Source organism: Chaetodon auriga, chromosome 15, assembly GCF_051107435.1.
Source record: "Chaetodon auriga isolate fChaAug3 chromosome 15, fChaAug3.hap1, whole genome shotgun sequence".
In the NCBI taxonomy this organism is placed as follows: domain Eukaryota; kingdom Metazoa; phylum Chordata; class Actinopteri; order Chaetodontiformes; family Chaetodontidae; genus Chaetodon; species Chaetodon auriga.
In genome coordinates, this window is record NC_135088.1 from 7,070,655 (window position 1) to 7,094,761 (window position 24,107).

The following is a 24,107-nucleotide window of genomic DNA, read 5'->3' on the forward strand; positions in this document are numbered from 1 at the left end:
GCATCGTGGCAGGGTTTGTTCGATTCAAACAGACATTACAGCATCAAAAAAACAAACAAACCAACAACTCCTTTTAATCATCCAGCCAGAGCTCGAAGGAACTCGCCCTGTGCCGCGAAGCCGATGGCAGGAGACCCACAAGGGCGCCACGTTCCTGCAGGCAGGAGCAATCAGAGCTGCAAACCGAGCAGGGCTTTTATTGAAAATGACTTCTGAGCCTTTCTTTATGTGCTACGAGCCCAGACTGCGACAAAATGGGATATTTTTTTAAAAACTCCATGTCGATCTCAACCTCGCAAATATAATTCCACAACACACACACACACGCGCGCACACACACACGCGCACGCAGTCATATCCCAAAACACAGCAGCAATTACAACTATAGACAGAGCAGAAATGGCACCAACAACAGAGCGTGAGGGCAGAAAACAAGTCACGAACAACGACAAGAACTAATTCCTTAAAAGACTCCTGCCCGCAGACAGAAGCAGGGCGATCACCACCTCGGATTATTTCTTATAACAAAATATTCAAAAATAGCCTTTATAGAGGACTCTCTTCTCTCATCTATACATTAATTTATGGCAAAGAAACAACAAAAATATATATGTATAAATTCATATATATGCCATGTATATATTAGCATTGATCATTTCAAGTCTTTGTGTGGCAAAACAATACGAAAGAAGCATCACAGAGCGCGAGACAGAAAGCAGAAGAAGAAGAGCGTCTAATTCCAGTTAACACCCCTGCTGCACTGCAGATAAACACAATCAAAAACAATTTCCCGTTTCCAAAACATGACTCAGAATGTACAAATTTGCTTCTGTTTTCAATACAAATAGACAATTTTTCAAGCAAATCCTTTAAATATTCTACAAAATCTACTATGAACATGGAATGGAGATGCAAGCCAGGCCTTAAAATACATCATCTGCTGACTTGTTCTGCCGCTCGTTCTTTTTAAATAAGAAGCAAAAACCGATATGAGAGGTACACTGCGAGCACACAGTCGACGTTTACGCTGCATCTCATTTTCCTGTTGCATTATAAACAAATTTACAAGGTCACACGAACCTGGAGAGTCACACTTTAACATCTCAGCTTGTAATTCAATAGACAACTAGTCTAATAAACACTGTAAACAAAACATGTAAGCGTCGGTGTAAACACTGTCCTTTGTCTTTATGCACACTAACATTATCGTGTGTGTGTGTGTGTGTGTGTATGCATGCACGTTGTGTGAACACACAGTGCTAATTTATGGTTTTATTACTGCTGCTGCAATAGAATAAACGACGAGCGTTTTGCTCTAGAGGAAGCAGCGAGGCATTTTGTTCTTCAGCTCATTAAAAACGACTTATAATACAGTTTTTATAGAACATCCAGGAGGCAGCATGCCGCTAAAGTACCTCGCGTCAGGCTGAAACGAGCAATAAGCGAGGCGGCCGGGGTGGCGGAGAGCGCGGGACAAGACACACGACTGCCTGAGAGATGCTGCTCGTCTTTCTTTTTTTTTGTTTGTTTTGTTTTATTCATAAAGCTCAATAAGTGGTAAACACAAACAGACGTGCTCTCTGTCACTTCGGGAGTTTTTCTCTTTTAGGAAGAGGAGTGGGAAACAAGTCGAGGGCTTCCCTGACCTCAAATACAGACGAAGGTGTGAGTATTGGGGTTAACAGTTGGTTTTGTAGCTGTGTGCATTTGGTTTGTTTGTGTGGGAATTTACATCATCAGTGCCAGGGCTGGATAGAGGCCCATAAAGCCCCCGAAAAACAAGAGGAAATCTAAAAATCTGTTTTTCTTGTCTCTTATCTACATTCATCTTCTTTTAGCTGACAGCAAAACTGCAAAATAACCAAAGAAAAAAATCCCCCGCGAGCCGATGATCGTCGTAATACTACCACTGACTCATTCCCTTTGTCTGCTCCTCCTCTCCGTTCTCACGGGAAAACGCTGCAAAGCTCGGAGATTGCAAATGAAAAGAAAAACAAATCTGTTTATATATAGAAAACAAATCACTGTACAACGTGTTAAAACTGTAGAAAACAACGAGAAACACCTTTAGACAAGCTTGGAGCGCAAACTGGAGGTACGTGGTGGTCTGTTTCCAAGGAGGCCGACGTCTTCTCGTGAGAAACTCTGACCGTCGCTCTTTCCTTCTTTTATTCGTCCGTTTTTTAACGTCTGACGCGACGTGACTCCATCACGCTGCCTTTTTCTGCATTGTTCCAGAGTTTGTTTTTTAAAGAATGGGTTTAAAAAGAGATGATTGTACAAGTCCTGGGAGGTGGAGAGAGGTCACGTGACCCACCGCTCCGGTCCACAGGTGCATTATGGTCCGTGGTGACGTCACACAGGGTTGTGGGCGGGGTTTGGTAGAATGTGCTCTGATGCGCGGTGACAGCAGGCTGCTAGCTTAGTCCAAAGCCTGACCGCCGCGACCTGGTCCGTGTGTGAGAATATGTGCGTGTGAGAGGGTGACGCCGCCGTCTTTACACCGCCGACACCTGTTCATCTGGAGAGAGAAGAGAGGACAGCGTTTAGGGGGACTCTACAGGTCTATATGCTCTAAATTTAAAACATTTTACGAGGTTCCTGCAGGGTTCACAAGGTTCAAATTACGATTTTTAAAGACCTTTGTAATGCCAAATTGAATGCATGCTTAATATATCATATTAGCAAAAGTATGAAACTGTCTGACTCAGGTCAGAAAATCTTACAGTGACAGAACGTGAAGAGAAAAAAGGAGAGACAAGGCAAACAGGTGGCTGAGGAGCGCTTATGCACCAGGCTCCATTTAAAAATGTCCAAAAAAAAAGTTAGTGCAGAGGGAGCGCACTGCAAATAAAATCAATATTTCTCTGTTATTGTTTTTTTTTTTTTAATATCAGGTATCTGGCTTTATTTAGTTCTAAAAACCAGTGACGATAATCACTGAGATTATTGCATGAAACTATCCGAGAGTAATAACATTCTCAACTTTAAGGGGCAAGTTTGGCCGTTTTCGGTAATAAAAGACATCTTTCTCTTTTATTTCTTTGCTTTTAGGCCTCAGAAAGGAATTCGGCTCATGGCATGAACTTGCTAATGTGAAAGCAGAACAAAATCATATGAATGTGTCCGTTCATATGAAGTAATCCTGACCGGAGCGACTAGTTAAAGAAATCCCTTGTGATTTCTCTAAGTTTGTGGTCATTTCTGAAACACTATTGATGCATCCAGTATACTGTAATAGCACCATTCTGACCACTAAGACTTGATGAGTCAACCTGCAAACGTGTAAATGAACTATAAATCGAGCGATCTGTTTGTGGGGACATGCATTGTTTCAGTACGGGAACCAGCACTTTGTTTAGACACTTTCAGAGATTGAGAGTGCCGCTTCATCATTTCTCCATCCTGCGGGACGTACCATCCTCACTGTCATCCAGCTCCTGCGGTGGGAGGCAGATGCTGGGCGGTCTGGAGTGGCCCTGCGTGGAGCTGGCCATCCGGGCCTCCTGTTGGTGGAGGTGATGGTTAGCAGCCAGCCTCCGCGCCTCGGCCAGACTGCCGGCCGCTCCGGGGCTCTGCAGGAGTTTGCTTCTCTGCAGGGCCACGCTGTAGTCTGGAGGTCTGAGGTGAGGAGGCCTGGGGAGGGCGCCTCCTGGCCCACCCACTACTCCGTCTGTGAGGCCGAGATCCCCCAGAGCCAGACCCTGGTAGCCTGGAGGGGTGGGAGGGGGAGCTCGGTAACGCTCATCCTTGGCGGGGGAGGTGACACAGTACACTGGATGGAGGTGCAGATCAAAAGAAAGGAGGGATGCAGCGAAGAAGGAGGGGGGTGGGGGATGAGGGCCGACGGGGGCGAAGAGGTCGCCGTAAAAGAAGAAAAGTTGTGGAGGGAAGAAACAAAAGAAAATAATGGAAAAATGAAATCAAGGTGATGTTTCACAAACACACTAAACATCTACACATGCAGCAAAACGTGTTAAAATTAAAAGAAAAATATAGAACCGATGAGATGGATGGCTGCAGCGGATACAGACAGAACTACAGCCGCAACTAATGATCACTGACACTCCTGAATAATCTGTCAATTATTCACCAGATCAATCGATCAATCGTTTGGTTCAGAAAAAAATGAAAAACAGCTTGTTTGTCTGATCAACGGTCCAAAACCTAAAGATGTTTCATTTAAGTGATGGAAAACAGGTAAATTCTCACATCTGAGAAGCCGGAAGCAGAGAATGATCGACTTAAACGACTGATCGATTATCAAAATGTTCCTCAACTGATGTTCTGTTGATCTGCCAATAGATTAACTGACACTGTCTGGCAGTGGACATAATGTTGTCTTAGCTCCTCTATTATCCTGATAAACTAGCAAACTGCACGGTCTTCACATGGAACTACAGCAGGGGATCCAAAGACAAATTTACACTCTGGCTGATGAGGATGCTGCATAACTCGTGTCAGTTCGAGCGCCGACAGCAACAAGAATGAGATCTGTGAGGAATCTTTAGCCCAAGATCGAAGACATGAGGTGCAGCGTTTGCCAGCTGGTCATTAGACCGAAGCAGCAAGTCGAGCAACAGAAAGCCGCAGTAATTCACCCGAAACAACAACATTTACTGTAACTATCCAACATCCACACACGCCTCAACAGACCGCTGCCACACTGCGCTTACAGGGAATCAAACTCGCAACCTGACCCCTCACCTATCAGGCCCTTCTCTGTGCTTGACGTCACCGTTTTGTAGACAGGGTCTGTGCTTTGCCCTCCTTCCTCGTTGGTCGGCGAGGAGGGGTGCTCCGAGGTGTTTCGCCTCTTTATCGTCCCGTAATTCCCCTCGTAGGTGTCCGACAGCGAGCTGGACGACGCCCAGCTCTGCCGCGACTGGTTGGACAGGTCCGAGCTGGAGTTTCTGGAGTGCTGCTTGGCGGCGGCGTCCTCGTTCGCCCACGCCTGAGCGGCGGCCTCGACCTCCGCTATCGGCCCGGCGAGCTGCGTGTGCTTGAAGCCGCCCAGGTGCGTGTGCGGGAGGGAGAGCGGGTGCCCGTGGATGCCGTGGTCCCAGGGCCGGCAGGAGGAGGCGGGCAGGCTCTGGAAGGAGTCGTGGGAGTTGGAGGAGCAGGACGTCCAGCTGCCGCGGCCGCTGTCGGCCACGGAGTCCAGAGAGGTGTGGTCCTGCGTCAGCTCCTCCGTCGAGGTGGAGGAGGTGAAGGTGGAGGCTCGCGTTACGTGTCCTCGAGCCAACGACGAGGAACTACTGTGGGTCAAAGAGACGGAGACAAACTCACTGTTAATTTCCAGTTAATCCACGAGCACGGCCCTCCTGAGATAAACAAACAAATGATGAGTGAGTTCACATCTCGACTTTGATCAGGTGTGTGGATCACTGCACAACCCTCACCTTCAGCTGCCTGAGAGGGCAACTGTATTCTATCACCAGTGTGTTGGAAATTAAAGTGCACTTTAATTAAGCATGCTAGTAGTGTATTAGAGGACTTTGGACTGAAATACCACTTAAAGTACTGCAGATTTAGTATATTAATTTCTGATACATTTAAGTAGAACCTAATAACATCTATTTAGAAGTACACTTTTTAAAAGTATGTGTCAAACATTATAAATTAAAGTGTACTTGTAATGACTTTTCTATGCTTAAATTGTATTTGTGATGTGAAGTACTGTTTGACCTGGGAGCACAGTGGAGACAATGGAGAGTACGAGACTTAGACTTAGAGGTAGTGTTAATGAACCAAGCCTAAAACTGTGAAAGAACCAGAGAGAAGGAAAAGAGAAAAGTGTGAAGCACAAGATGACGGCGAGCTGCTGAGTGGTGTTAAAGGTGGAGGTACGTCATACTGAAATGAGGAGACAGGGAGGGAGGCGAGGGCACGGGAGGAGGAGAACTATAAAAGGCTGTTGGCTGGAGGACATGAGGGTCAGAGAGTCAAAACAACAAAAATGAAGACGAAACAAAATGTCGCCAGGTGTGTTTTTTTTGTTTCACCCGTTAAATACGATCACGTGGCTTCAAACAAACAAACAAAAAGTTTCAAAAAGTTTTCCTCCTCAGCTGTCGTCCAACTTCCAGCAGAAGCCTGATTCACTGACACGCTTTTACTGGACAAACAAGCCACTCAATGAAACGGAGCCATATTTCATAAAACAGGCCGCCGTTATACGGCGAGGCTGCCGAGGTAATATAATATCAGACAAGCAGACAGATTATTGCGTCGGGCGGCATTTTATAGTCCCCACTTTGTGAGACAGAATGGCCTGATCATGTAGGAACAATAAACAAACAGCAGACAATAAAAAAAAGGTGTGTTGTTTACTCGGGCAGATTAAAAAGCCGCCTGCGCGAAAAGCGATACGTTGTTAACGGAGAGAAGGAGGAGAGAGGAGGGCCGTAAATGTGGGATGCTAATAAAAACCTGCTGTGTTTTACGGCTTCCTGTTCTCGCAGTTTTAATGAGGAAAGGACATAATTGGAATCCAGCTGGGAGAGGAAATGGAAGAGCGGCTCGGGGTGGCAGACCGCGGACGTGCGCTGCCTTTTCGCTCGCGCCGGCCTCTGGGAAGCTTTCTGATGATTAAGTGTTTATGTGTCCTGGTGGGTCGAGGCTTGAGTCACGGGCAGGAAAAAAAATGTGTGCTCTCAGGGGTGTGGGCACGATACGAGCGAACAAGCATCGTGATAAACAAAGTAAAAGGTGTTTCTAGTTGGGGAGATTGAAATAAATCTTCATGAGTCGTTGCGAAGTCACAGGTCCTCAAGCTAGTTTAGCTCCATTCCAACGCGTTTATTTCTCTATGGGAGCTGATTTCACGCTCCCAGCCCACTAATATCTAAAGCAACAATTACCTACTGATTTTCAATGAACTGGATAATTTCATTTTAGTTTTTACACACAGTGCAGCGGCTGCAAAGATCACAGAGTGACGGAAAAATAAACTTACTGACAGCAAGAGCCTGCAACCGCATCAAACTGGATGAAGGCAAGAGCCGCTAGCCAGCCTCACTGCTACCGCCTGTAGTTTCTGTTTGCTTGGTTGAGCCCAAAGAAGTGGAGTCAGGTGACCTCTCCTTTCCTGACCTTGTTGGGTCCATTACAGTGCGACCCTGACCACCTCACAGTGAGGTCTGGCTGATTGCAGTGATCCCAGTGCATTCTGCAGGCTATCTGCATGCATTCACACCTGGACTTCAATACCCAGATGGGATATAGAGATAAAGATCGCAAGTTAATGCCAAGCGTAAACGGCTCGTCTATCTGGATGTGTATTGTAGTGAATCGCTCAGCAGGCTCACATCCACTGAGGAAACCAGTAATCTCAGAGAGTTCAGGTGACACAGGTGATCAGAGAATGCGCTCACAGTAACCTATAATGTCACCATTGTGCAGGTGAAGCTAACATGCACATAAATGCATTGACTATATTGTCTACATCTACATCTGGGCATTGCAGAAAAGGATGAACTTTAAAAACTCAGCTGTTTCCTATGTGAAATACTGTTCATCCCACTGTGAATATCAAAAGCACTTAAGAAACAAACTCTAAGATGAAACTGAACTAAAGTGAATTACCTTGTGCTGGGCTGGCTGTAATCAGCATTTAAGTGTGCATGCGTTGCTGCTGTGCTCTCAACAGCTGCAGCTGGTGTTGTAGTAGTACTAGCAGCAGCAGTAATAGTAGTAGTACAGGTCCTGTTGCTGCTGTTGCACCGGTCTTCAGGCCCGGGTGCTGGCATGGAGTCAACTGAGCAGATACTGGAGCGGGAGGAGATCTCGCTGTGACTCGAGTCCGACAGGTTGTCTGCTTTACCGGCTGGTAGGAGGGTGTAACCTGGACGGAGGGCAGGAGAGAGGAACACTGAGGACATTTCCATTTGAACGTGAGGTAAAAATACAGATTATAATGAGGGAGAAGAAGAAAAAAGGGGATGGGACAAGGATGGAGAGTGATGGGAATAAAAGCAAAGACAGAAAGATACTGATGTGAGAACATGAGGAGACAACCTGAAGCGTGTTTCCTTTTTAATACCAAATACTTAAATATAACACTGTTAACCCTGGAACCATAACACTCGTCATTGTCTTTATGTCATGTACAGTACTTTCCATCAGTGATGAATTCAGAAACCGTGAGGCTGTGGAGTTATGAGCACTTCTAAAACGTGAAGGTAAACAGAGAAATGACTGTGAAGGACACTGTCGGGGTCACATCACCACTTTCACATGACCAAAAACTCCTGAACCAAACCATTCCTGACTGCAGGGAAACTGAATGAACACGGCAATAAAACATGCCACAGCAGAAAGTCACATATCAAACACTGATCAACAAAAAAGGGTCTTTTTCTTGGGAAAATACATTTCAGAGCTGGATCTGTGCAGAAATGTTTCATAGTGACAAAAGATCCTTCACCCTGGGATTAAGACGTTAAGGTGAATATGCTTTCGGCTTTGACAATGAGGGATTTTGCTACATTTGGCTGTTTGTTGACATTGCAACACTGAAAGCCTCACAGCATTAATCCCACGCACAAAGAAACGTTGGGAGGAACACGCTGAAATGATTTTCCATTTGTCACTTCTGCTGCTGCAAACAGCATCTATTTTTTCTTATCTGCTCTGAATGTTCGCTGTTCGCCCTTTTCTATGACTCACGGTGGACATGAGGCTCTCTCCTCTCACTACCACTTTAACAGGCTACCATTTGTGATGGAAAAGTAATTGATCATCAACTGCTAATAAAAATTCACACCGCCACCTTCAATTTTCTTCATTTTATCTCTGATTCTCTGTTTCTAGTCAGCGGATCAGTGCATGAATCTGTTGTCCCTGTCAGACGGTCTTTCTCCTGGTGCGTCTGTCCCTGCAGAGACAAAGGAAGGGGCTGACCGACCTCCTGGCTCTCTGCTCTGTCTCTCTTTGTCTCTCATCTTGAGGTGAGGAGGGGGCAGCCTCTCCTGCTCCCTCCCCACTGTTCACATGTGGCCTGACCGCCATCGGCCTCTCTCTGGACTGACTCCTTTCCCTCAGTATCCTGAAGGGTGACATCAGCCTCGTCCTGATGGGGGACTCTGGGGGTTTGGGTCTCATTAGCTGGGGCTGGGAGAGAGGTGACAGAGGCACGGGTAGACTGGGAGGAGGCCCAGTGCGGGCCATGGGACGCACCTCATGCGTGCCCGTCCTTCCTGCTGTCACCCTCTGCAGCCTTAGCCCTGAATCTGCCTGTGCACCCTGGCTGTTCTGCTGCCTGGATCTCCCTCTGCTGTGCTCTGAAGGAAGCAAGCCTCTCTGAACTGTCTCCTCCTGCGTCACCTCCTCTTTCACTTCACTTCCATTCTCCTCCTCCTCTGCCTGATCCTCTCTCTCCCTGCTTCTCTCTCGGCTGTGCTGCCTGGTCATCAGGAGGATCCTCTTGTGAAGGAGAGCCCCACCTATGCCGTAGCTGCGCAGGCTGACGGTGCCGGCCTTTGTGCTGGCGTCGCTGGTCAGCGACGACGAAGACCCCGACAGGTTCATCTGGCTGGAGTTCTGGGACTTGGCCACGCCCACTGAAAAGGGGGAAGGAAATAAGAGATGAAGATAAGGGCTTTTTATTTGTCTTGAAACAAAAGGACGGTTGGAGATTTAAGTCAGAGGGAGGCGACAGGACATTCAGGACAAAGTGAGCATCTCATATAAAAATGCATCACAGATGAAAGAGATGTTCTGTGCATACTGTTGCAAAAGTTTTCAAGGTAGGAAAAGTGTGAAAAATGAACCATAAATCTACACTTTACATGCACAAGGATCCACCCCTGACTGAGTAACTCAGCTCTGCTTGGAGGTGACTGTTTCACTAAAACTACTCTGGGCCTCCTCTTCACCGAGTGTAACTTTGTTTGGATTGAAGCATGCTGAGTGAACAGCACAGTTCCTGTAGCGCACCTTTGCGCGGGGAGCCCTGGGGCGACACCGTGGGGCTGGAGTGAAGGGAGGAGACGGTGGAGACGGTGTCGTCAGATGGTCTCTTGGTGCTCCACTCCTCTGATGAGTTCACTGGAGGCTTCTTCACCACCTGGGGAGAGTTGGAGTCTGGAGAAGACAAAAAAGAGAGAGAGAAAAGGGTTCCAGTGAAGTTAATTATCCTGGGAGTCTGTTATGCACCTGCAATGATAGAAAACTTGGAATGGAAGTTTTCTTTTACGCATGTTTTACCAGAGAAGAAGGACAGAAAAGGTTTAAATGAAATACTAAACACAAAAAACATGAAGAAGTAAAACACAACTCGTATGTATGTGACAAGTATGATTGTGATATATAGTATAACGCAGGTGTACTGACTCGGTGTGCCGATGTCCTTGGCAGTGCTCTTCTTTCGGAGAGGGTTCAGTGGGACCTGGACCTGAAGGACTTGTGACACCCTGTTTTGGGTTTTTGCCGAGGGCAGAGCCGACCGCAGAGACACTGGAGACATGTCCGACTTGGTGGATCGTCTCTCACTCAAGTTCTTAGACACTACAACCACAGGACGAAGAAGAACAGAACGTTACTTCCCTGAACAAGTCAATTTAAGAATCTCACATTTAGGTTTTATTAAACCAATCAGACAAAAACCTCAAACTATTTCGTGTCTGTTTTGTTCTTCAGAGGGTTTAGATGATACAACAGATGCATGCTTCAGCAGCTATCTATGAACAGATTCATCAATCAATTTCTGTTCTCTTCTGCAAGACATTTGCAAATGCACTAGGTGGCAGTGCAAGCCAATAATAGAAATGTAAGCTGTGTCCAGTAAAGGATATACTGTGAGGTCAGTTATCAGCCAGTGAAATTACAGCTATTTTGATAGAAGAAAAAACACATTTTAGCATTTTGGAAATAAATATTTACCCTTTTTCCAACAGTCAAACCTCAGATATATGTTGGGCCAAAATACATAAAAGTTCATACACAGACGCATAAAAATGTTTGGAATAATGCATGTAGCAGGTAGGATGAGGGTTCACCTGTAGTGTCTTATTTCTTGTCTAAAAATGGATGGAACTTAACAATTTTAAAGGCTGTTTTCTCAGATTTCTTCAGTAGCACTTGCACACATCAAACTTCTCATTTTTTTTTCCATCTATACACTGAAGGTTTTCACAGAAGAGTTTGTTCATATATCATTCAGAGTCAGTATATAACATTTCATTCTAAATGTACTGAATAAAACAAGGATTAAATGGATTTTTATGGCTGTCGACAGTATTTTCTGATAAGAGGTCCAAAATTCCTTCTGCATAAACTCTCATGGGTCAACAAAGTGAAGACGAGGTTAACTCTGTAAAGCAGTCTCAGTTTCAGTGTTACTCACAGGTGCTGTAGGACGGCTCGCACTGCAGGGACATGATCTGGTGTTTCTCCTCGTCCGTCTCCACCGTCAGGTTGGACAGGTACTGCTTCACCTTCCTGGCCATCTGAGCGTCTTCATACAGCTTCTTGGCGTTGAGAAGCGAGCTGCGGCGGACTCGCTTCTTATGGGCGCCGCCCTGCACGTCCAGCATGTTGGAGTTGGTGCTGCCCTGACTCAAAGACCTAACGAATGGAAGACAGAGGGAGGAAGAGGAAGGGAGGAGGATAATGAGGACAGGCAGAAGTAAAGAAAGTAAAAGATGGACAAAGGGACGCGGGAGGAAAACAGAGGAAATGCAAATCAAAGTACAAAGACGGAAAAACAAAGAGGCAGATTGACAAAGGGAAGGAAAGAACGGCAAACGACAATCAGTCCAACCAGCATTAACACAGGCACAGCTGCTTTATCATCAAATACCCCTTCTACTGTAAAATCTGCACATCTGTCTTTGTGTTGGAGCATAGCATTTTAAAACAGGACCATGCAGCTGGGGGGGAGGCAGCTCTCGCTCGTGTGCCATGCTATCACAGTTACAGCGGAACATTCTGTCAGATGGAGGCAAAAAGGGTTAGGAAACAAATGATGCACGAGATTCGATATGGGGAATATTATGCCGGGATGCAGATACGAACAAACACCAAACCTGAGTCAAATAGTATCTGTAAATATTTCTCATGGTTTGTTTTGCTTTGCCACTGAGAGCTTCAAAGTTCAGACTTGAGCTTGTAAACAACACAATCTCACCTCGAGGTCCATCTGATACTCACTTCAGAGCGGTAATGGAGCGTGCTGGTATTTGTATGTTGATTTGTGCTCGTAGATCTGTCTGCATAATTGTTGGTGTGATAGAGATTTATTGTGTAAATGTTTTCAGTGTCTGTTGGCTGCTCTGTGTGCACCCGCCCAGGGACTGCAGACAGAAACGAGCTAATAGCTAAATTTGGCATAAATCATCGCCTCTCATTCTGAGAATGCATAGTCTTTGTTCAATAAAGGCTAACGACTTTTTAGTAACCGTTCTGGAGCTTTTCGAGCTTCGTGAGCAGCAGCTGGTTCAGTCGGTTTCCATGGAGTTGCAAATGTTCAAATTTCATTTTTCTGAGCACTTCAAGGACTTCTTGTTCGTGTTGGCTTTAAAGCTGAAGTTGTCTTTAAATACGGAAACTTGAACATTTACAGTTCGACGGTGAACTCCGTCTGCTGCTGGAGATCACGTGATACGATCGAAAGCTCTAGAACAGACACTAAATGGACCTGATGTGAGATTGTTTTACTTTTTATATTTTGATGCCATTATCCAATATTTATGATAAATCTGTGCAGACAGGCAGCCTGTCTGTGACTCTTTGCTGATAGTTTTGTCTGTAAAGTTGTGTTGTTTTATGTTCTCATTGGCCCAAGGAAAGAACAAAACTGTGAACTTAAACTTCGAGTAAATGCTAGAAATCAGAAATTTCAGGCAATTTTCTCAAATACCTACAATCACTATGCAAATGTGTTTAGACCCTCTTGGTAAAAACAAAAACTAAGTGTTATTTCAAGCTACTATATGACTCAAACAATCTTATGAACAAACAATTAATGGGTCAATGATGGACTTCAGTATGGTTCAGGTGAATGGGCACTGCAAATGGAAGGGTTAATCACACACAAGCACAGGCAGACACACATGTACACTCAGGTAAAGTAAGGGGGGGGGCATGCAGAGTTTGTGGTGGTGGTGGGGGGTGCAGGGTGGATTGAATTTCTGCTGGTCCAGACTGAAACAGGACGAACCCGGTACCAGGCCAAACTTACCCTAAACTCTTCCACCTCTTCTTCCTGCAAGCAAGAGGCGTGAAGATTGAAGCGTGACTTTAAGACAAGTTCAGGGGTCGGGGTGGACAAGACTATGTAGAGGTCATGCCACAACAAACAAACAGGAAATGACTGGAGATGAACGACACCGGACATATGACATCTCCCCATATCAACCCGGAGAGTGCGTGTCACGGCCTTGTGCGTCACACACTCGTGAAGACATGGTTGTTGTGTCTCTTACTGGGGTTTTTGTAGAAGCTTTTGTCACATCTGATGATGCTGAAACCAGATTTTTAAGTCTTCTCTGACATCTTGAGCTTGTAGTATGAAGGGAGTGTCTGCAGGGGGCAGTCATGCACTGCAGCAGTGACAGACTGTGATAAACACACACAAACTGAGTGAACTACACACTGCGGTTGGCATCAATTCTACCTCACTTCCAGTCGATCCACGCCTTGTGTCTTTGTGCCGTTACGTTCCAGCAGAGGAACACAATCGAAACAACAAGAGCCGCGAGCTGGACAGGAAGTGAATGGGAATTGATGGAACCAGACCTCGAGTGTGTGCCTGATCCTGCTGGTGAAGGATCCAGGTCGGCTGGTGGAGGTATGGTGTGTAGTGGTTCCCCTTTTGCTCACATTTGTGCTCTTCTGTAGTCAAGGTCCCTTTTCTAAAACCCGTAATCTACCTCTCCACTCTCTGCCTTCATGCCTCTTTCTGAGAGCTGATAGTTTTGCAACAGTCTAGCTGATGGGAAACAGGAAGAGTCAGTTTCAAAGATGCACAGAATTGAAGGGGTTGATGTTGTGGTAACTTACTTGTTGACAGTAAATCGGTTGGAGACCGTCCTTCTACACAAATCAACCATTAATTGGGATCCTGTGATGATTTCTGAACCACCTCGGGCTCCTTTCCCAACACACTTTCTTCAAAAAAGCTCAAAAATTTACATTTTCACGACATCAACCACTGAAGTACTCAGTTTTCTTGGTTTTATTAGAGAGAATTTTGGGAGCGACACTTTTGTGATATAGATAATTAAGCTGATGAAAGCCCCCATAGATGTTTTATACGACCCATATCTGTGAAACTGGCCCCAACAGCATCAAGTAACGACAAATTGGTTCATCTTGAGAAGAAAAGGTTTTGAGGACTCTTGGCATCAATAACAACCAACCTCTGTCTGAACATGAGCGCGGGGTCCATGTTGGCCGAGGTCAACCGCACCACGTGTCGGATCTCCTTGGCGATCATCCTCAGCTTCTCAAAGTTCACAAGGCCGTCTACACTGGAGTCGTTGCCTGAGAGGAAAAACACAAGAACGCACACATGCACAAACAGTGAGCGTGAAGTCAGCTGTCAAAATGATAAAGGAGATAAATGATTCATATTTTGGGACATTTGCAAGAGCGCAACAATATTTCTAAGTCGGATCTTCAAAGTGGAAATCTCCTTGTTCTGGCCGCCTTCTTGTCGCGCCTCCGGGAGATCAAAGTGGTGTCTGTCGTTCACACTGAGTCACGCAGGGCCACTTGAGAATTTTTAACAACTTGCACAATTAGGGAAACTTTCTTTTCAATTCCTAACATGGTCGTACATTTAAGAGAAAAGCTCTAAGGAGAAGTCAGTTTGGGTGCTTCTGACCTGAGTCAGTGTGATATCTTAGAAAGGCACGATGGGGAAGCAGAAGTAAAGCCTCTGAGTGAGACTGAAAATGACCTTCTGCTCCACACAGAGGAAGTAGGGGACAGTAAACCACACAGGATGACGTGTAAAGCTTCAGTTTTTAGCTTACAGATAATCAAACGAAATGTGGCAACACGTGAGTTGCTCACACACAGAAAGAAAGGCACATCCTGGGTTTTCCACTGAGCCATCTACCTTCATGTAAGAAGGTGAGATCCTTCTTGACCACTGGGAACAGTGGGATGATGGGCGGTTGCATGCTCTGGCTGCTCAGGATGTTCCGGTACTTGGCCATGTTCCTGGACGGGTCGAAGACGTCCTGCAGGTCTCCAAACAGCTTCTCGTACTTACTGGGCAATTTCTCCCACGAGCTCCGCAGCCGAGCCACCGGTGCCAAATTCAGGCCGCTACAGGAGGAGGAGAGAGGTGCAAGGAGGGTGGGAGAGGGGAAGCGGGGGAGGCAGAGATAAATAGGGTATGGTGGGAAGGAGGGAGGGGAGGATAGAGGCAGAAATGAGGAAGCAGAGGAGGTAAAGGAGGGTGGAGACAGAAGAAAGAACAGTTTCAGTGTTTGATATATACATCCCAATCAAAACCCCACACTGGCCTCTGCTTAATCACCACTTTTTGAGCTATGTTCAGTGAGCGAGGTCTCCATTTTCCAGAGCAGAGGACCCCTCGAGGTGAAGTCATCCCTGAGCAGACTCATTTAGACAGCTGATAATTATGACTGGCACAGCATTTATTTCTGCTCTCGTCTTTCATTTTCTGTCCAGCTCCTGTCCCTTCCTCTCTGGCTCCACTGCTGCTGCTACCTGTCTGAGCTTCCCCCACCTTCCTCTCTGTTGCTAGGCTTTGCTTTTTCATCTTACATCCAAATCCCTCTCCTGGGGTCTCTCTTTATTTCTCAGCTCATCACATCTACCAATTTGCCTTATTTTTAAACACGTCACCGCATCCAAAAATAATCTGGTGTGTCCTGCATAAATGATGCTGGTGTAGGTAAGACGAGTGCGGTGTGTCTACTACAAAACACTGTGGGGAAACCCTGTATGTTACCTTACTTACACACACACACACACACACCCACACAGCAGCAATGCCCCTGTCGCCAGGCAGGTTATGCATCAGAGAGCCATATGTGCTAGGACATCATGCTGTGAGGAGGAGTGTAAAGGGACATGGAGGTCAGACACTCCTGTCCTAAAATGCCTTTTACAGCAGCAAGCAAAAGATCACCAGACTGCTCAGCTCCTTTAACTGAGACCAGATCTTAAGTGGACTCTGTCCCACATGAACCAACCTTTTTTTTTTTTTTATGTGAAACACTTTGTGCTTGTCATGTCTTTGCCATAAAGCACTTGAAGCTGCATTTCTTGCATGAGAGTTGCTATGCAAATAAAGTTTATGATTATTTTTACTATCACTATCAAGACGACAGCTTAGCATGAGTGAAACTGTAAAAGAAAGTCAACTGAAAGTGGTGCTGCAGAAACTGTATTGACTTCAATGAATCAAAACATATTAGATCCAATAGTTACAGCAGAGCTGCATCTTCATGCATTCATGTTTAAATGTATGCTGCAGCATAACAGCATAACACTGCAGACAATATCCTATTATTTATTCTGTAGACTGAAAACAGCACACTGCAAAACAGACGTGTCTAAACAACCTATTAACCAGGCTGAGCTACAGAAGGAACATGACTTGCTGTTTTTGAATAATTACTCTGGGGACTGGGACACTGTTGCAGCAGTAAATGAGCAAACATGGAGCAAGAAGGAGGAGCTGGTGAGTGGCATCATCTCCAAGTCCCACTAACACAGTCTGGCACAACGATGCTGCTGTATGTATAAAAAAATAATTAGCTTAGCTTAATCGTAGTCAGGATGCACAACAGAAGCTTAACAGCTGAGGTCATCCTCTGCTTTCACTAAAAGGCTCTGCAGGATTCAGAAACATCTTTGATTCCAGCCTTTCATTAATGTTTGCAGTAGTTTTCCTCACTTCTGTTATTTCTTATCTGTTTATTTCATCTTCTTCATTTTTTTAATTTCATGTAATTCAAAGGAGAATTCATCACGCAGCCACAGCCCGAAGTATTTGTAGGATGTCATCTGTTCAAGCCATTAAAAGCATATACACAGGAAACGGCAGATGGCTGCAGAGCATTTGTGTTTTGGTTTGTTTTGTTCTTTGTTGTGTTTGTTCGTTCTCGCCCTCTGTTTGCAGAACACCAGTTTAAGATCAATAAGGACCAGCGGCAGGACGTGGATCTGCTTGTAGATTTGATATAGCCGGAGAAATATAAGGCGGCAGTGTAGAAAAAGTATTGTCATCTGCATCAAAATGAAATTTAGGATGTTTTCAGAATAACAAGTAGAGGGAAAACTGAGGAGAGGATTATCAAACCGACGTAAACGAATACACACAACTGAAAAAACACCCACACACACAATTACCCGTTCAGCCACACAAACACAACTGCACATGAATATACATGTATGCACACACCGGTGGGTTCAAACACAATCAAATCTCCAAATTTCATCACTAAAAGCACAATACCAGCGCTGAAATTCCTCCCCTCATGTGGGTTCCACCCTTATAACAGGGCCACAGCACACACATCCTCAGCTCAGCCTCACAGCCAAAACCACAGCGGCCACAGGGAATTAACAACAGCAACAAACAATAAATGCAGCCGTTGCTATGGGACTCTTGGGACGCTGTAAGGTTGCTGAGGCAGAGTCTGTGTGGTTTGGGAGAATCAGGGCTCATTCAGAAAGCTGGCAGGAGGAGGAAGAGGAAGGGAGGAGGTGAGGCAGGTTCTCGAGTGGCCAGAGCTCATTTGGCGGAGAGCAGGAAATGCTAGCTGTCCTCACAGAACGAGAATCCTGTCTTTGATGCTACTTTTACTCTACAACTGAGGCAACAATGAGGAATATGATGAAACACCGTGTCACCGCACTTAATTAGGAAGCAAACGTCCACACAAACTCTTCCCACAGCTTCTGCGCTGAGCCCACCTGATTATAGCGAACATGGAGTTGAAGTTCTTGCACTCTCGGCAGTGCAGGGCGATCTTGATGAAGTGCTTGATGGTCTTCATCCTCTTCAGGGCGTTGGGCTCCTTCAGGATCTCTGTGGCCACCCAGAAGGTCTCCTGGTTTATCACCTCCTCGAACTGTTTCAGATTACCACTTCCCATCGAGGAGTCCAGTTTAAACAAGTCGTCCACATACCTGGAAACCATGACGAAGACGTTAACCGTGATGCCTTTCTCTAAAGCATTTTCTGAAGTTTGCTTTTGAAAACTGCCACACAAACAAAGTGACCACGGTCATAAAAAGCAATCAAAACGTCAACAGCTCCATACTCTGTGGACTCGATGTTCCTGAAGAGCTCAAAGTCTCTCATGGAGAGCTGGGCAGCGACCTCCATGGTGCTGAGCTGCAGCAGAGAGATCTGACTCTCTCTGAGGAGATCCTGAGCGTCCTCGTCCGAACACAACGTCTCCGTCTCCATATTGTTCTTCAGGTAGTACCTACAGGGAGGACAGCAGAGGGACAAGAGGATAAGGTGTGGAAGATGGTGCATCACTATCAAGTCACAAAGAGTTTGGATTCTTCTAGCAACCAATGAAAACCACAATCGGATGTGATGAACGAGTTAAGAAACTATACTTCTCCTTTTTTCTATAAAGTTATTCTCTGCCATCCCAGACCTCTCTTGCCAATTTATCAAATCTGAGAAATGTATAATATCCAAGAAACCCCACGAGTAACACAAATCCTGCGAAAGAAAAGACATTAAAAATAGAAGGGGAACAACTGTGTCTAAGAAAGTAAAATACTTCGGAAATGATGTCATCTTTGTGTATTTTTAGAGCAGCAGGTACTGGATCTGCAGTGCCCTCAGATGCTTTAATACAGGCTGCAGAGGCAGACAGGTGGGTGGACAGGATCCAGTTTTTCATGCAGCTGTAACTTGCTGCTCATGTTAAAAAAACCCAGATAAATCTCTAGAATGTTCCTCTCATTCACATTTCATCTTAAAGGGCCACATTTTCTGTCTGCAATTTAAGATTAGTTTGAGGAGGGGGGATAAATACCGATGATACTGATAGATTGTGGCCATTTTTTTTTACCTTGGGGTAAAGAAACAGAGTGAGAGAGGAGTGAGCGGCACTCAGCAAAGGGGAAGCAAGGACGATGACAGATGCAAGAGTGAGAGGAAAGAAAAGAGCCATTTCTCTTTTGCCTCCAACTTCAACAGTTTTCTGGGAGAGCTTCCAGCCGAAGGCCATCTCTCTTACCTCGTTATGTGCTTCTGTGTTTATAAATCTAACACCCCCCCACTTCCACTCTAATGGAGCTGTGATGCGGTCATGTAGGAATGCAGCACCTTTGCGCCCTGTAGACCTGCAGCTCTCAGGGGCAAAGTGCTGGCATGGATATCACTCTAAACTGGCCGCTGGAGAGAGGAGCAGCGAGCAGGAGGAGATTAGTGGATGTGAGGTGAAAGGATCGAGGTAAACTTACATTTAGGATAAAGCACAACAGGTTTCACACTCAGACAGAAGTGGCTGCTATTTTGAGAAATCAAAAGCAGACCTGAAGACTTTAACTGATGGCTGAATGTTCACATTTCGATTTGAGACATTTTAGGACTTTTTTAAGAACCTGTAAACACAATAAACTGACATAAGCTGAGGAGAACTTGTGGGGAAGCGTGGGGAGAGGAGAGGAGAGGAGAGGAGAGAGGAGATGAGGAGAGAGGAGATAAGATGATAGGAGAGGAGAGGAGAGGAGAGGAGAGGAGAGGAGAGGAGAGGAGAGGAGAGGAGAGGACAGAGGAGATGAGACTAGAGGAGGCGATATGATACAAGAGGGGACGAGAGGAGATGAGAGGAGACACAAAAGGAGAAAAGAGGATCAGAGGGGAGAGGACAGAGGTGGAGACGAGATAAAATGAGTGGACATATTGGTTCAATTTTCTCAATTCAATTAAAGTTACATTAATAAACTGAAGACCTGTGCGACAAAAAATAGAAAATAAACACACAGCTCTGCACATATGGAGAGGAGACTAAATTAATGATGGACAAAGTGGTGCTAAGTCACTGGAACTAAGCCAGTGTAAATGGCCATTGGTGGTTTGTGTGTGTGTGCGAGTGTGTATTTTGGCAGTGGTGTGAACAAGGCTCGCCATTGGCTTGGCCCGTCTCCTGTTAGACCGTCTGTCAATCATCAGCTGCAGAGAGGGAGAGAGGCGGAGGAGGCGGGATACAGAGATATATTTGCCTCCTGCTCCTGGAAACTACTGCAAACTCTGCTGAGTACACACTACATGTACACGCTGCTGACACCGCACCATGTATATGTACACATGTACAAATGCTGCCATACATGACAGTGTATTGTCAATTTATCAGCAAGATGAACAATCTGTGAAGGCAAACGTTGTATTTTGCTGTGAGTAACTACTACAGGATAGAATGAATGAAGTATTAGCGAGAAGAGCTATCCATACATGTTCATACCTTCATAGTAAAAACAATCTTTTCCTACCAATATTTCACAGCATGACAGTTTTTCCCCACGCAGCTCAGCCATAAATCAAAAACACAGGGGGAGCATCTTATAGCTTGTTGAGTGTGTCTCTGTTCATACATGTTCGGACTTTCTCGGCAACAATTTGTGCGTGCAGGAGCATGCTCGTACTAATACATAATGGCTGCGTAAACACAGTATTTGCATGTCTATCTGCGTTTGGATGCGTGAGCGTGTATAAGAGGGTGACAGTCTGTATCTATATCTTGCGCCTGCGTGTGCATGCGAGTGTGTGTATGAATAATTCCAGACGTGCCATGCTGTCTGCCGAGGCTTCTGACAGAGGATGAAATATTCATGCTAACCTAGTTGGGAGGGGACTGATGAGGGACCACGGGAGACCAGGAAGAGAGGGAGAGAAGTGTGAAAAACTGACAGAGGAGCTGGTCTTAAGGCAGACTTTACGGCTGCAGTCCAATTATCCTTCATGTCCTACTAACTTTCATCTTAAAAAGGGAATGAGTCTGGCATCAGGACGACAGCGTGACGCACCACAGACTTGCAGACATATTAAAAAAAACGGACCGGCAGTGGTGCTTTGGTTCAAAATAAACACCCATCATCACCATCATCACACAAAGGCACCTGACCAGCATTATACGCAATTCACTGTGAACAACTAGCAACTGAACACGTTTCCAGTCCTTTAACGGGGCAATGCGCCGCCTGATTTATTCATTCCACTGAACTAGGACAGTGGTTCTGGATCCTGCTCCTCGGCACCTGGAGCCCTGCTGGTTTTCAGTCGGGCCATTGACTCAGAAACTGATTTACACTTTCTAAGTGAATTAACAACGCCACAGAGCAGTGCCTCGTAAAGTGCTGCACTGGGTTCCTCTGCTATGGCTACACATCTATTTTCAGAATAAAGCTGCAAAATGATGAGCACCGTGCGGCCTTGCGTAGGTTGAAGCAAAATAAATTGGAAAAGAAAAGGAAGGACTTTGGCCTTGTAGTCCAAGCACTGTGGGTTATCGCTCTGGTTTAGTCATTCAAGTCTTCAACAAGACGTAGGTCTATAGAAATGTTCCGCTTCCAGCTGCTTTCTGTCCAAGGCTCCCATTGTGGATCTGCTGTAAATACATGTCCCTGCTTTTTTCCTGGACTGATGTGCTTCCCTGACCATGAAATGCTTCCTTCCTGCTACATTAATTCTTGTTTGCTGCCTTGTGTATTTTACGTTGGAGAGGCAGAAACACCCTTATGTCCACCACAGTTGGGCTGAGACACATGAATCTTAAATGTGAAAGAAGTGCAATTCCTGTTTCTCACCTGCCGTTGAGCTGAATCCGGTCAGCCAGTTTGGACAGCTGGTCGGGCAGGCGGCGCTGTTTGATGACGCCCTCCGGGCTGACGGACACCTCACACAGGGAGTAGGTCTCGGGTGCTGCGATGAGGCTGAACTCGTTGACGGTGTGGGCGACCACATCCTTGGCCGTAGTGTCCTTGCTGATGATGATGTAGCAGCTCTGCTGGTCGGCCTTGAACACCCGGATCACCTGGTCTGGGATGTCTGAGAGTGGAAGAGAAAAAAAGGGAGAACTGTCAGTGACTGACGGAGGAACGGACGAGTTGATGGTTACAGTATGTGGAGGCCAACGCTGAAACAAAAGGCAAAAATGCAATAAAACTAATGAAGACTACAGCACATAAAAACAGTTTCTCAACTTTTGTCTGTTTCATCTGAAGGGGTGCTAGACTGTCTCCTGTGTACGAGTGTCTGTGTAGAAGAGGAAGTCTCTAAATGAGGGAAACTGCTGTTGACTATTGTTGAAAAGGAGAGACAGAGCATAAATCCGCTGACATTTTGGAAAGCAGTATCACATCTGAAAGCTAAGCCAGAAGTTCATCCATCCTGCCAAAAGGTCGTGCACCCTGTTACGAAATGAGTCGATGATGTAACCTGAAGTGTATAAAAGCTGCGATTGGTGTAATGCTAACGATGGTTCTGGCATACAAGCGATGAAAGTTGACTAAAGAAGTGAAATGATGTGCTGACTCGTATTTGGATACGCGTTTTCACAGAAGCAGACAAAAACTGATATTTGAGTTTCCACAACACAAGAATGTCATTAAGTTAGAAAGACTTAGAAAGATCCATCCATACTTCATTCTTTTATGTACTCTCAAAAAAGCTGGTTCTAACTACGATCCCGCCACTCAATGGGCAGATCACCAATCATACTTAAGGATAATGAGATGGCGTTTGGGGTGGGCAATCAGATTTCAGGACACTCCGCTGCACATTATTGAGGGTTTCAGGTAACCAAACTGTCTCTGAACAGATTGGCTGAGCTGACTACTCTCCTCCCACAACATCTCTGGTGTAAAACCAAATGGGCAAAGGGTCAAAGACACAGAGATTTTGGGTGTTACAGTGACTGATATTTACCAGTTTACTTTTGGTATGACTTACACTTACAAGCGTACCAATGACTTTGCTGAACTATCCAGCTGTTAGGCCAAATCAAACACTCTGTTTTCTTCTTCTTTCCAGCCTCACTGTCGCATAAATCCCATCAGTCTTTCTGTGAAGCCAGTTTTTTAATGGACTTGCATCCTGACGTCACATCTGGCAACATCTCTACATGCTTACATTTAGTTCACTTATCATTATTAGAACTTTTTATGTTATACAGTCTGTGCATAAATCATACAGACTGGACGTCTGCATCAAAAACAAACACTGTCAATGACCCTGGAGATACGTGTGCATGTGACATGATCGATGAAATCACAGGTTACCCATCATTCACACACTCATTTAAAGCTTATGCAAGATAAATACAAAGGACACATGCAGCTAGAAAGGAAACAGCAGTGTGCTTGGAGCTGCGTGACGATGGTAGAAGCAGCAGGAATCTCACTCTGAACATGCATGTGTGATCAGGGACAATGATGTGCACACATTAACATCTCTCACTTTCTTTCTGATATATGACCTGGTCAATAATTACTTGCTTGAGTTCGACTCAACATTATAGGAAAACCTTTTATAAAGATTACGATGGATCTGAAGAAAAACATAAATCAAAACACACTTTCTTCATTCAATAATTAACTATTTAAACTTAAATCATTTACTGAGCCGCATTATGTAATGCACCGCTTAAAAGCTACGAATGCAACGCTGAATAATTCATAACAACAATAAAACTGCATCATCTTCCACAATGACCCTGTTTCTTCATGTTAAATGAAACACCTTAATATTGTTTGATTGATTTAAGACGATATTCAACAGTGAGAGGCCAAAGTAAAAGCTACAGTTTCCCGGGGCAGCTGATCCCGGTGCAGCTGCACGCGACTCGACACGGTGCAATGTGTGTTAAATAATGGAAATGTTCCCCCTGAGTGAAATACTGCATTAAAGATCCCTGTGTTCGAGTAAGGAGGAGGGTACGGCCCATTAGCCACGGGCGGCCGAAGAGCTCCATCACGTAGACTGAAAATAGAGAGAGATCACGAAGAGATCATCTAGAAACAAAGCACAGGGTCTGTCTGACTGATGAGTTCGCATCCTCCTGTTTACCGAGCAGAAAAGGGTTAAGTGTGCTCAGACACAAAGTCATTACCTCCACCTTTATTAGCACACAGATCTCTCACGTGTCCGACCG

The 24,107-nt window shown here is 45.3% G+C and overlaps 1 protein-coding gene across 6 annotated transcripts in view; it reads right to left on the minus strand.

Annotated features, from left to right (window-relative positions):
- Positions 1 to 1,814: 1,814 nt before the first annotated feature.
- rapgef6 (Rap guanine nucleotide exchange factor (GEF) 6) overlaps positions 1,815 to 24,107 on the minus strand; it is an 84,491-nt gene continuing 62,198 nt past the window's right edge. For 2 of the 6 annotated variants that reach the window (XM_076751343.1, XM_076751348.1), the window contains 14 exons: positions 21,763 to 22,003; positions 18,255 to 18,422; positions 17,905 to 18,120; positions 15,068 to 15,279; positions 14,364 to 14,487; positions 13,184 to 13,207; positions 11,348 to 11,568; positions 10,336 to 10,509; positions 9,940 to 10,086; positions 9,447 to 9,563; positions 7,588 to 7,846; positions 4,708 to 5,258; positions 3,419 to 3,775; positions 1,815 to 2,521 (listed from right to left, as the gene is read on the minus strand). In XM_076751343.1, coding sequence (XP_076607458.1) covers positions 2,499 to 2,521; positions 3,419 to 3,775; positions 4,708 to 5,258; positions 7,588 to 7,846; positions 9,447 to 9,563; positions 9,940 to 10,086; positions 10,336 to 10,509; positions 11,348 to 11,568; positions 13,184 to 13,207; positions 14,364 to 14,487; positions 15,068 to 15,279; positions 17,905 to 18,120; positions 18,255 to 18,422; positions 21,763 to 22,003 — 2,834 coding nt within the window. In that variant the 3' untranslated portion in view covers positions 1,815 to 2,498. Of the gene's footprint in view, positions 2,522 to 3,392; positions 3,776 to 4,707; positions 5,259 to 7,587; positions 7,847 to 9,446; positions 9,564 to 9,939; positions 10,087 to 10,335; positions 10,510 to 11,347; positions 11,569 to 13,183; positions 13,208 to 14,363; positions 14,488 to 15,067; positions 15,280 to 17,904; positions 18,121 to 18,254; positions 18,423 to 21,762; positions 22,004 to 24,107 lie in introns of those variants that run through there. The other 4 variants (XM_076751345.1, XM_076751344.1, XM_076751347.1 and 1 more) reach the window with 3 other exon arrangements.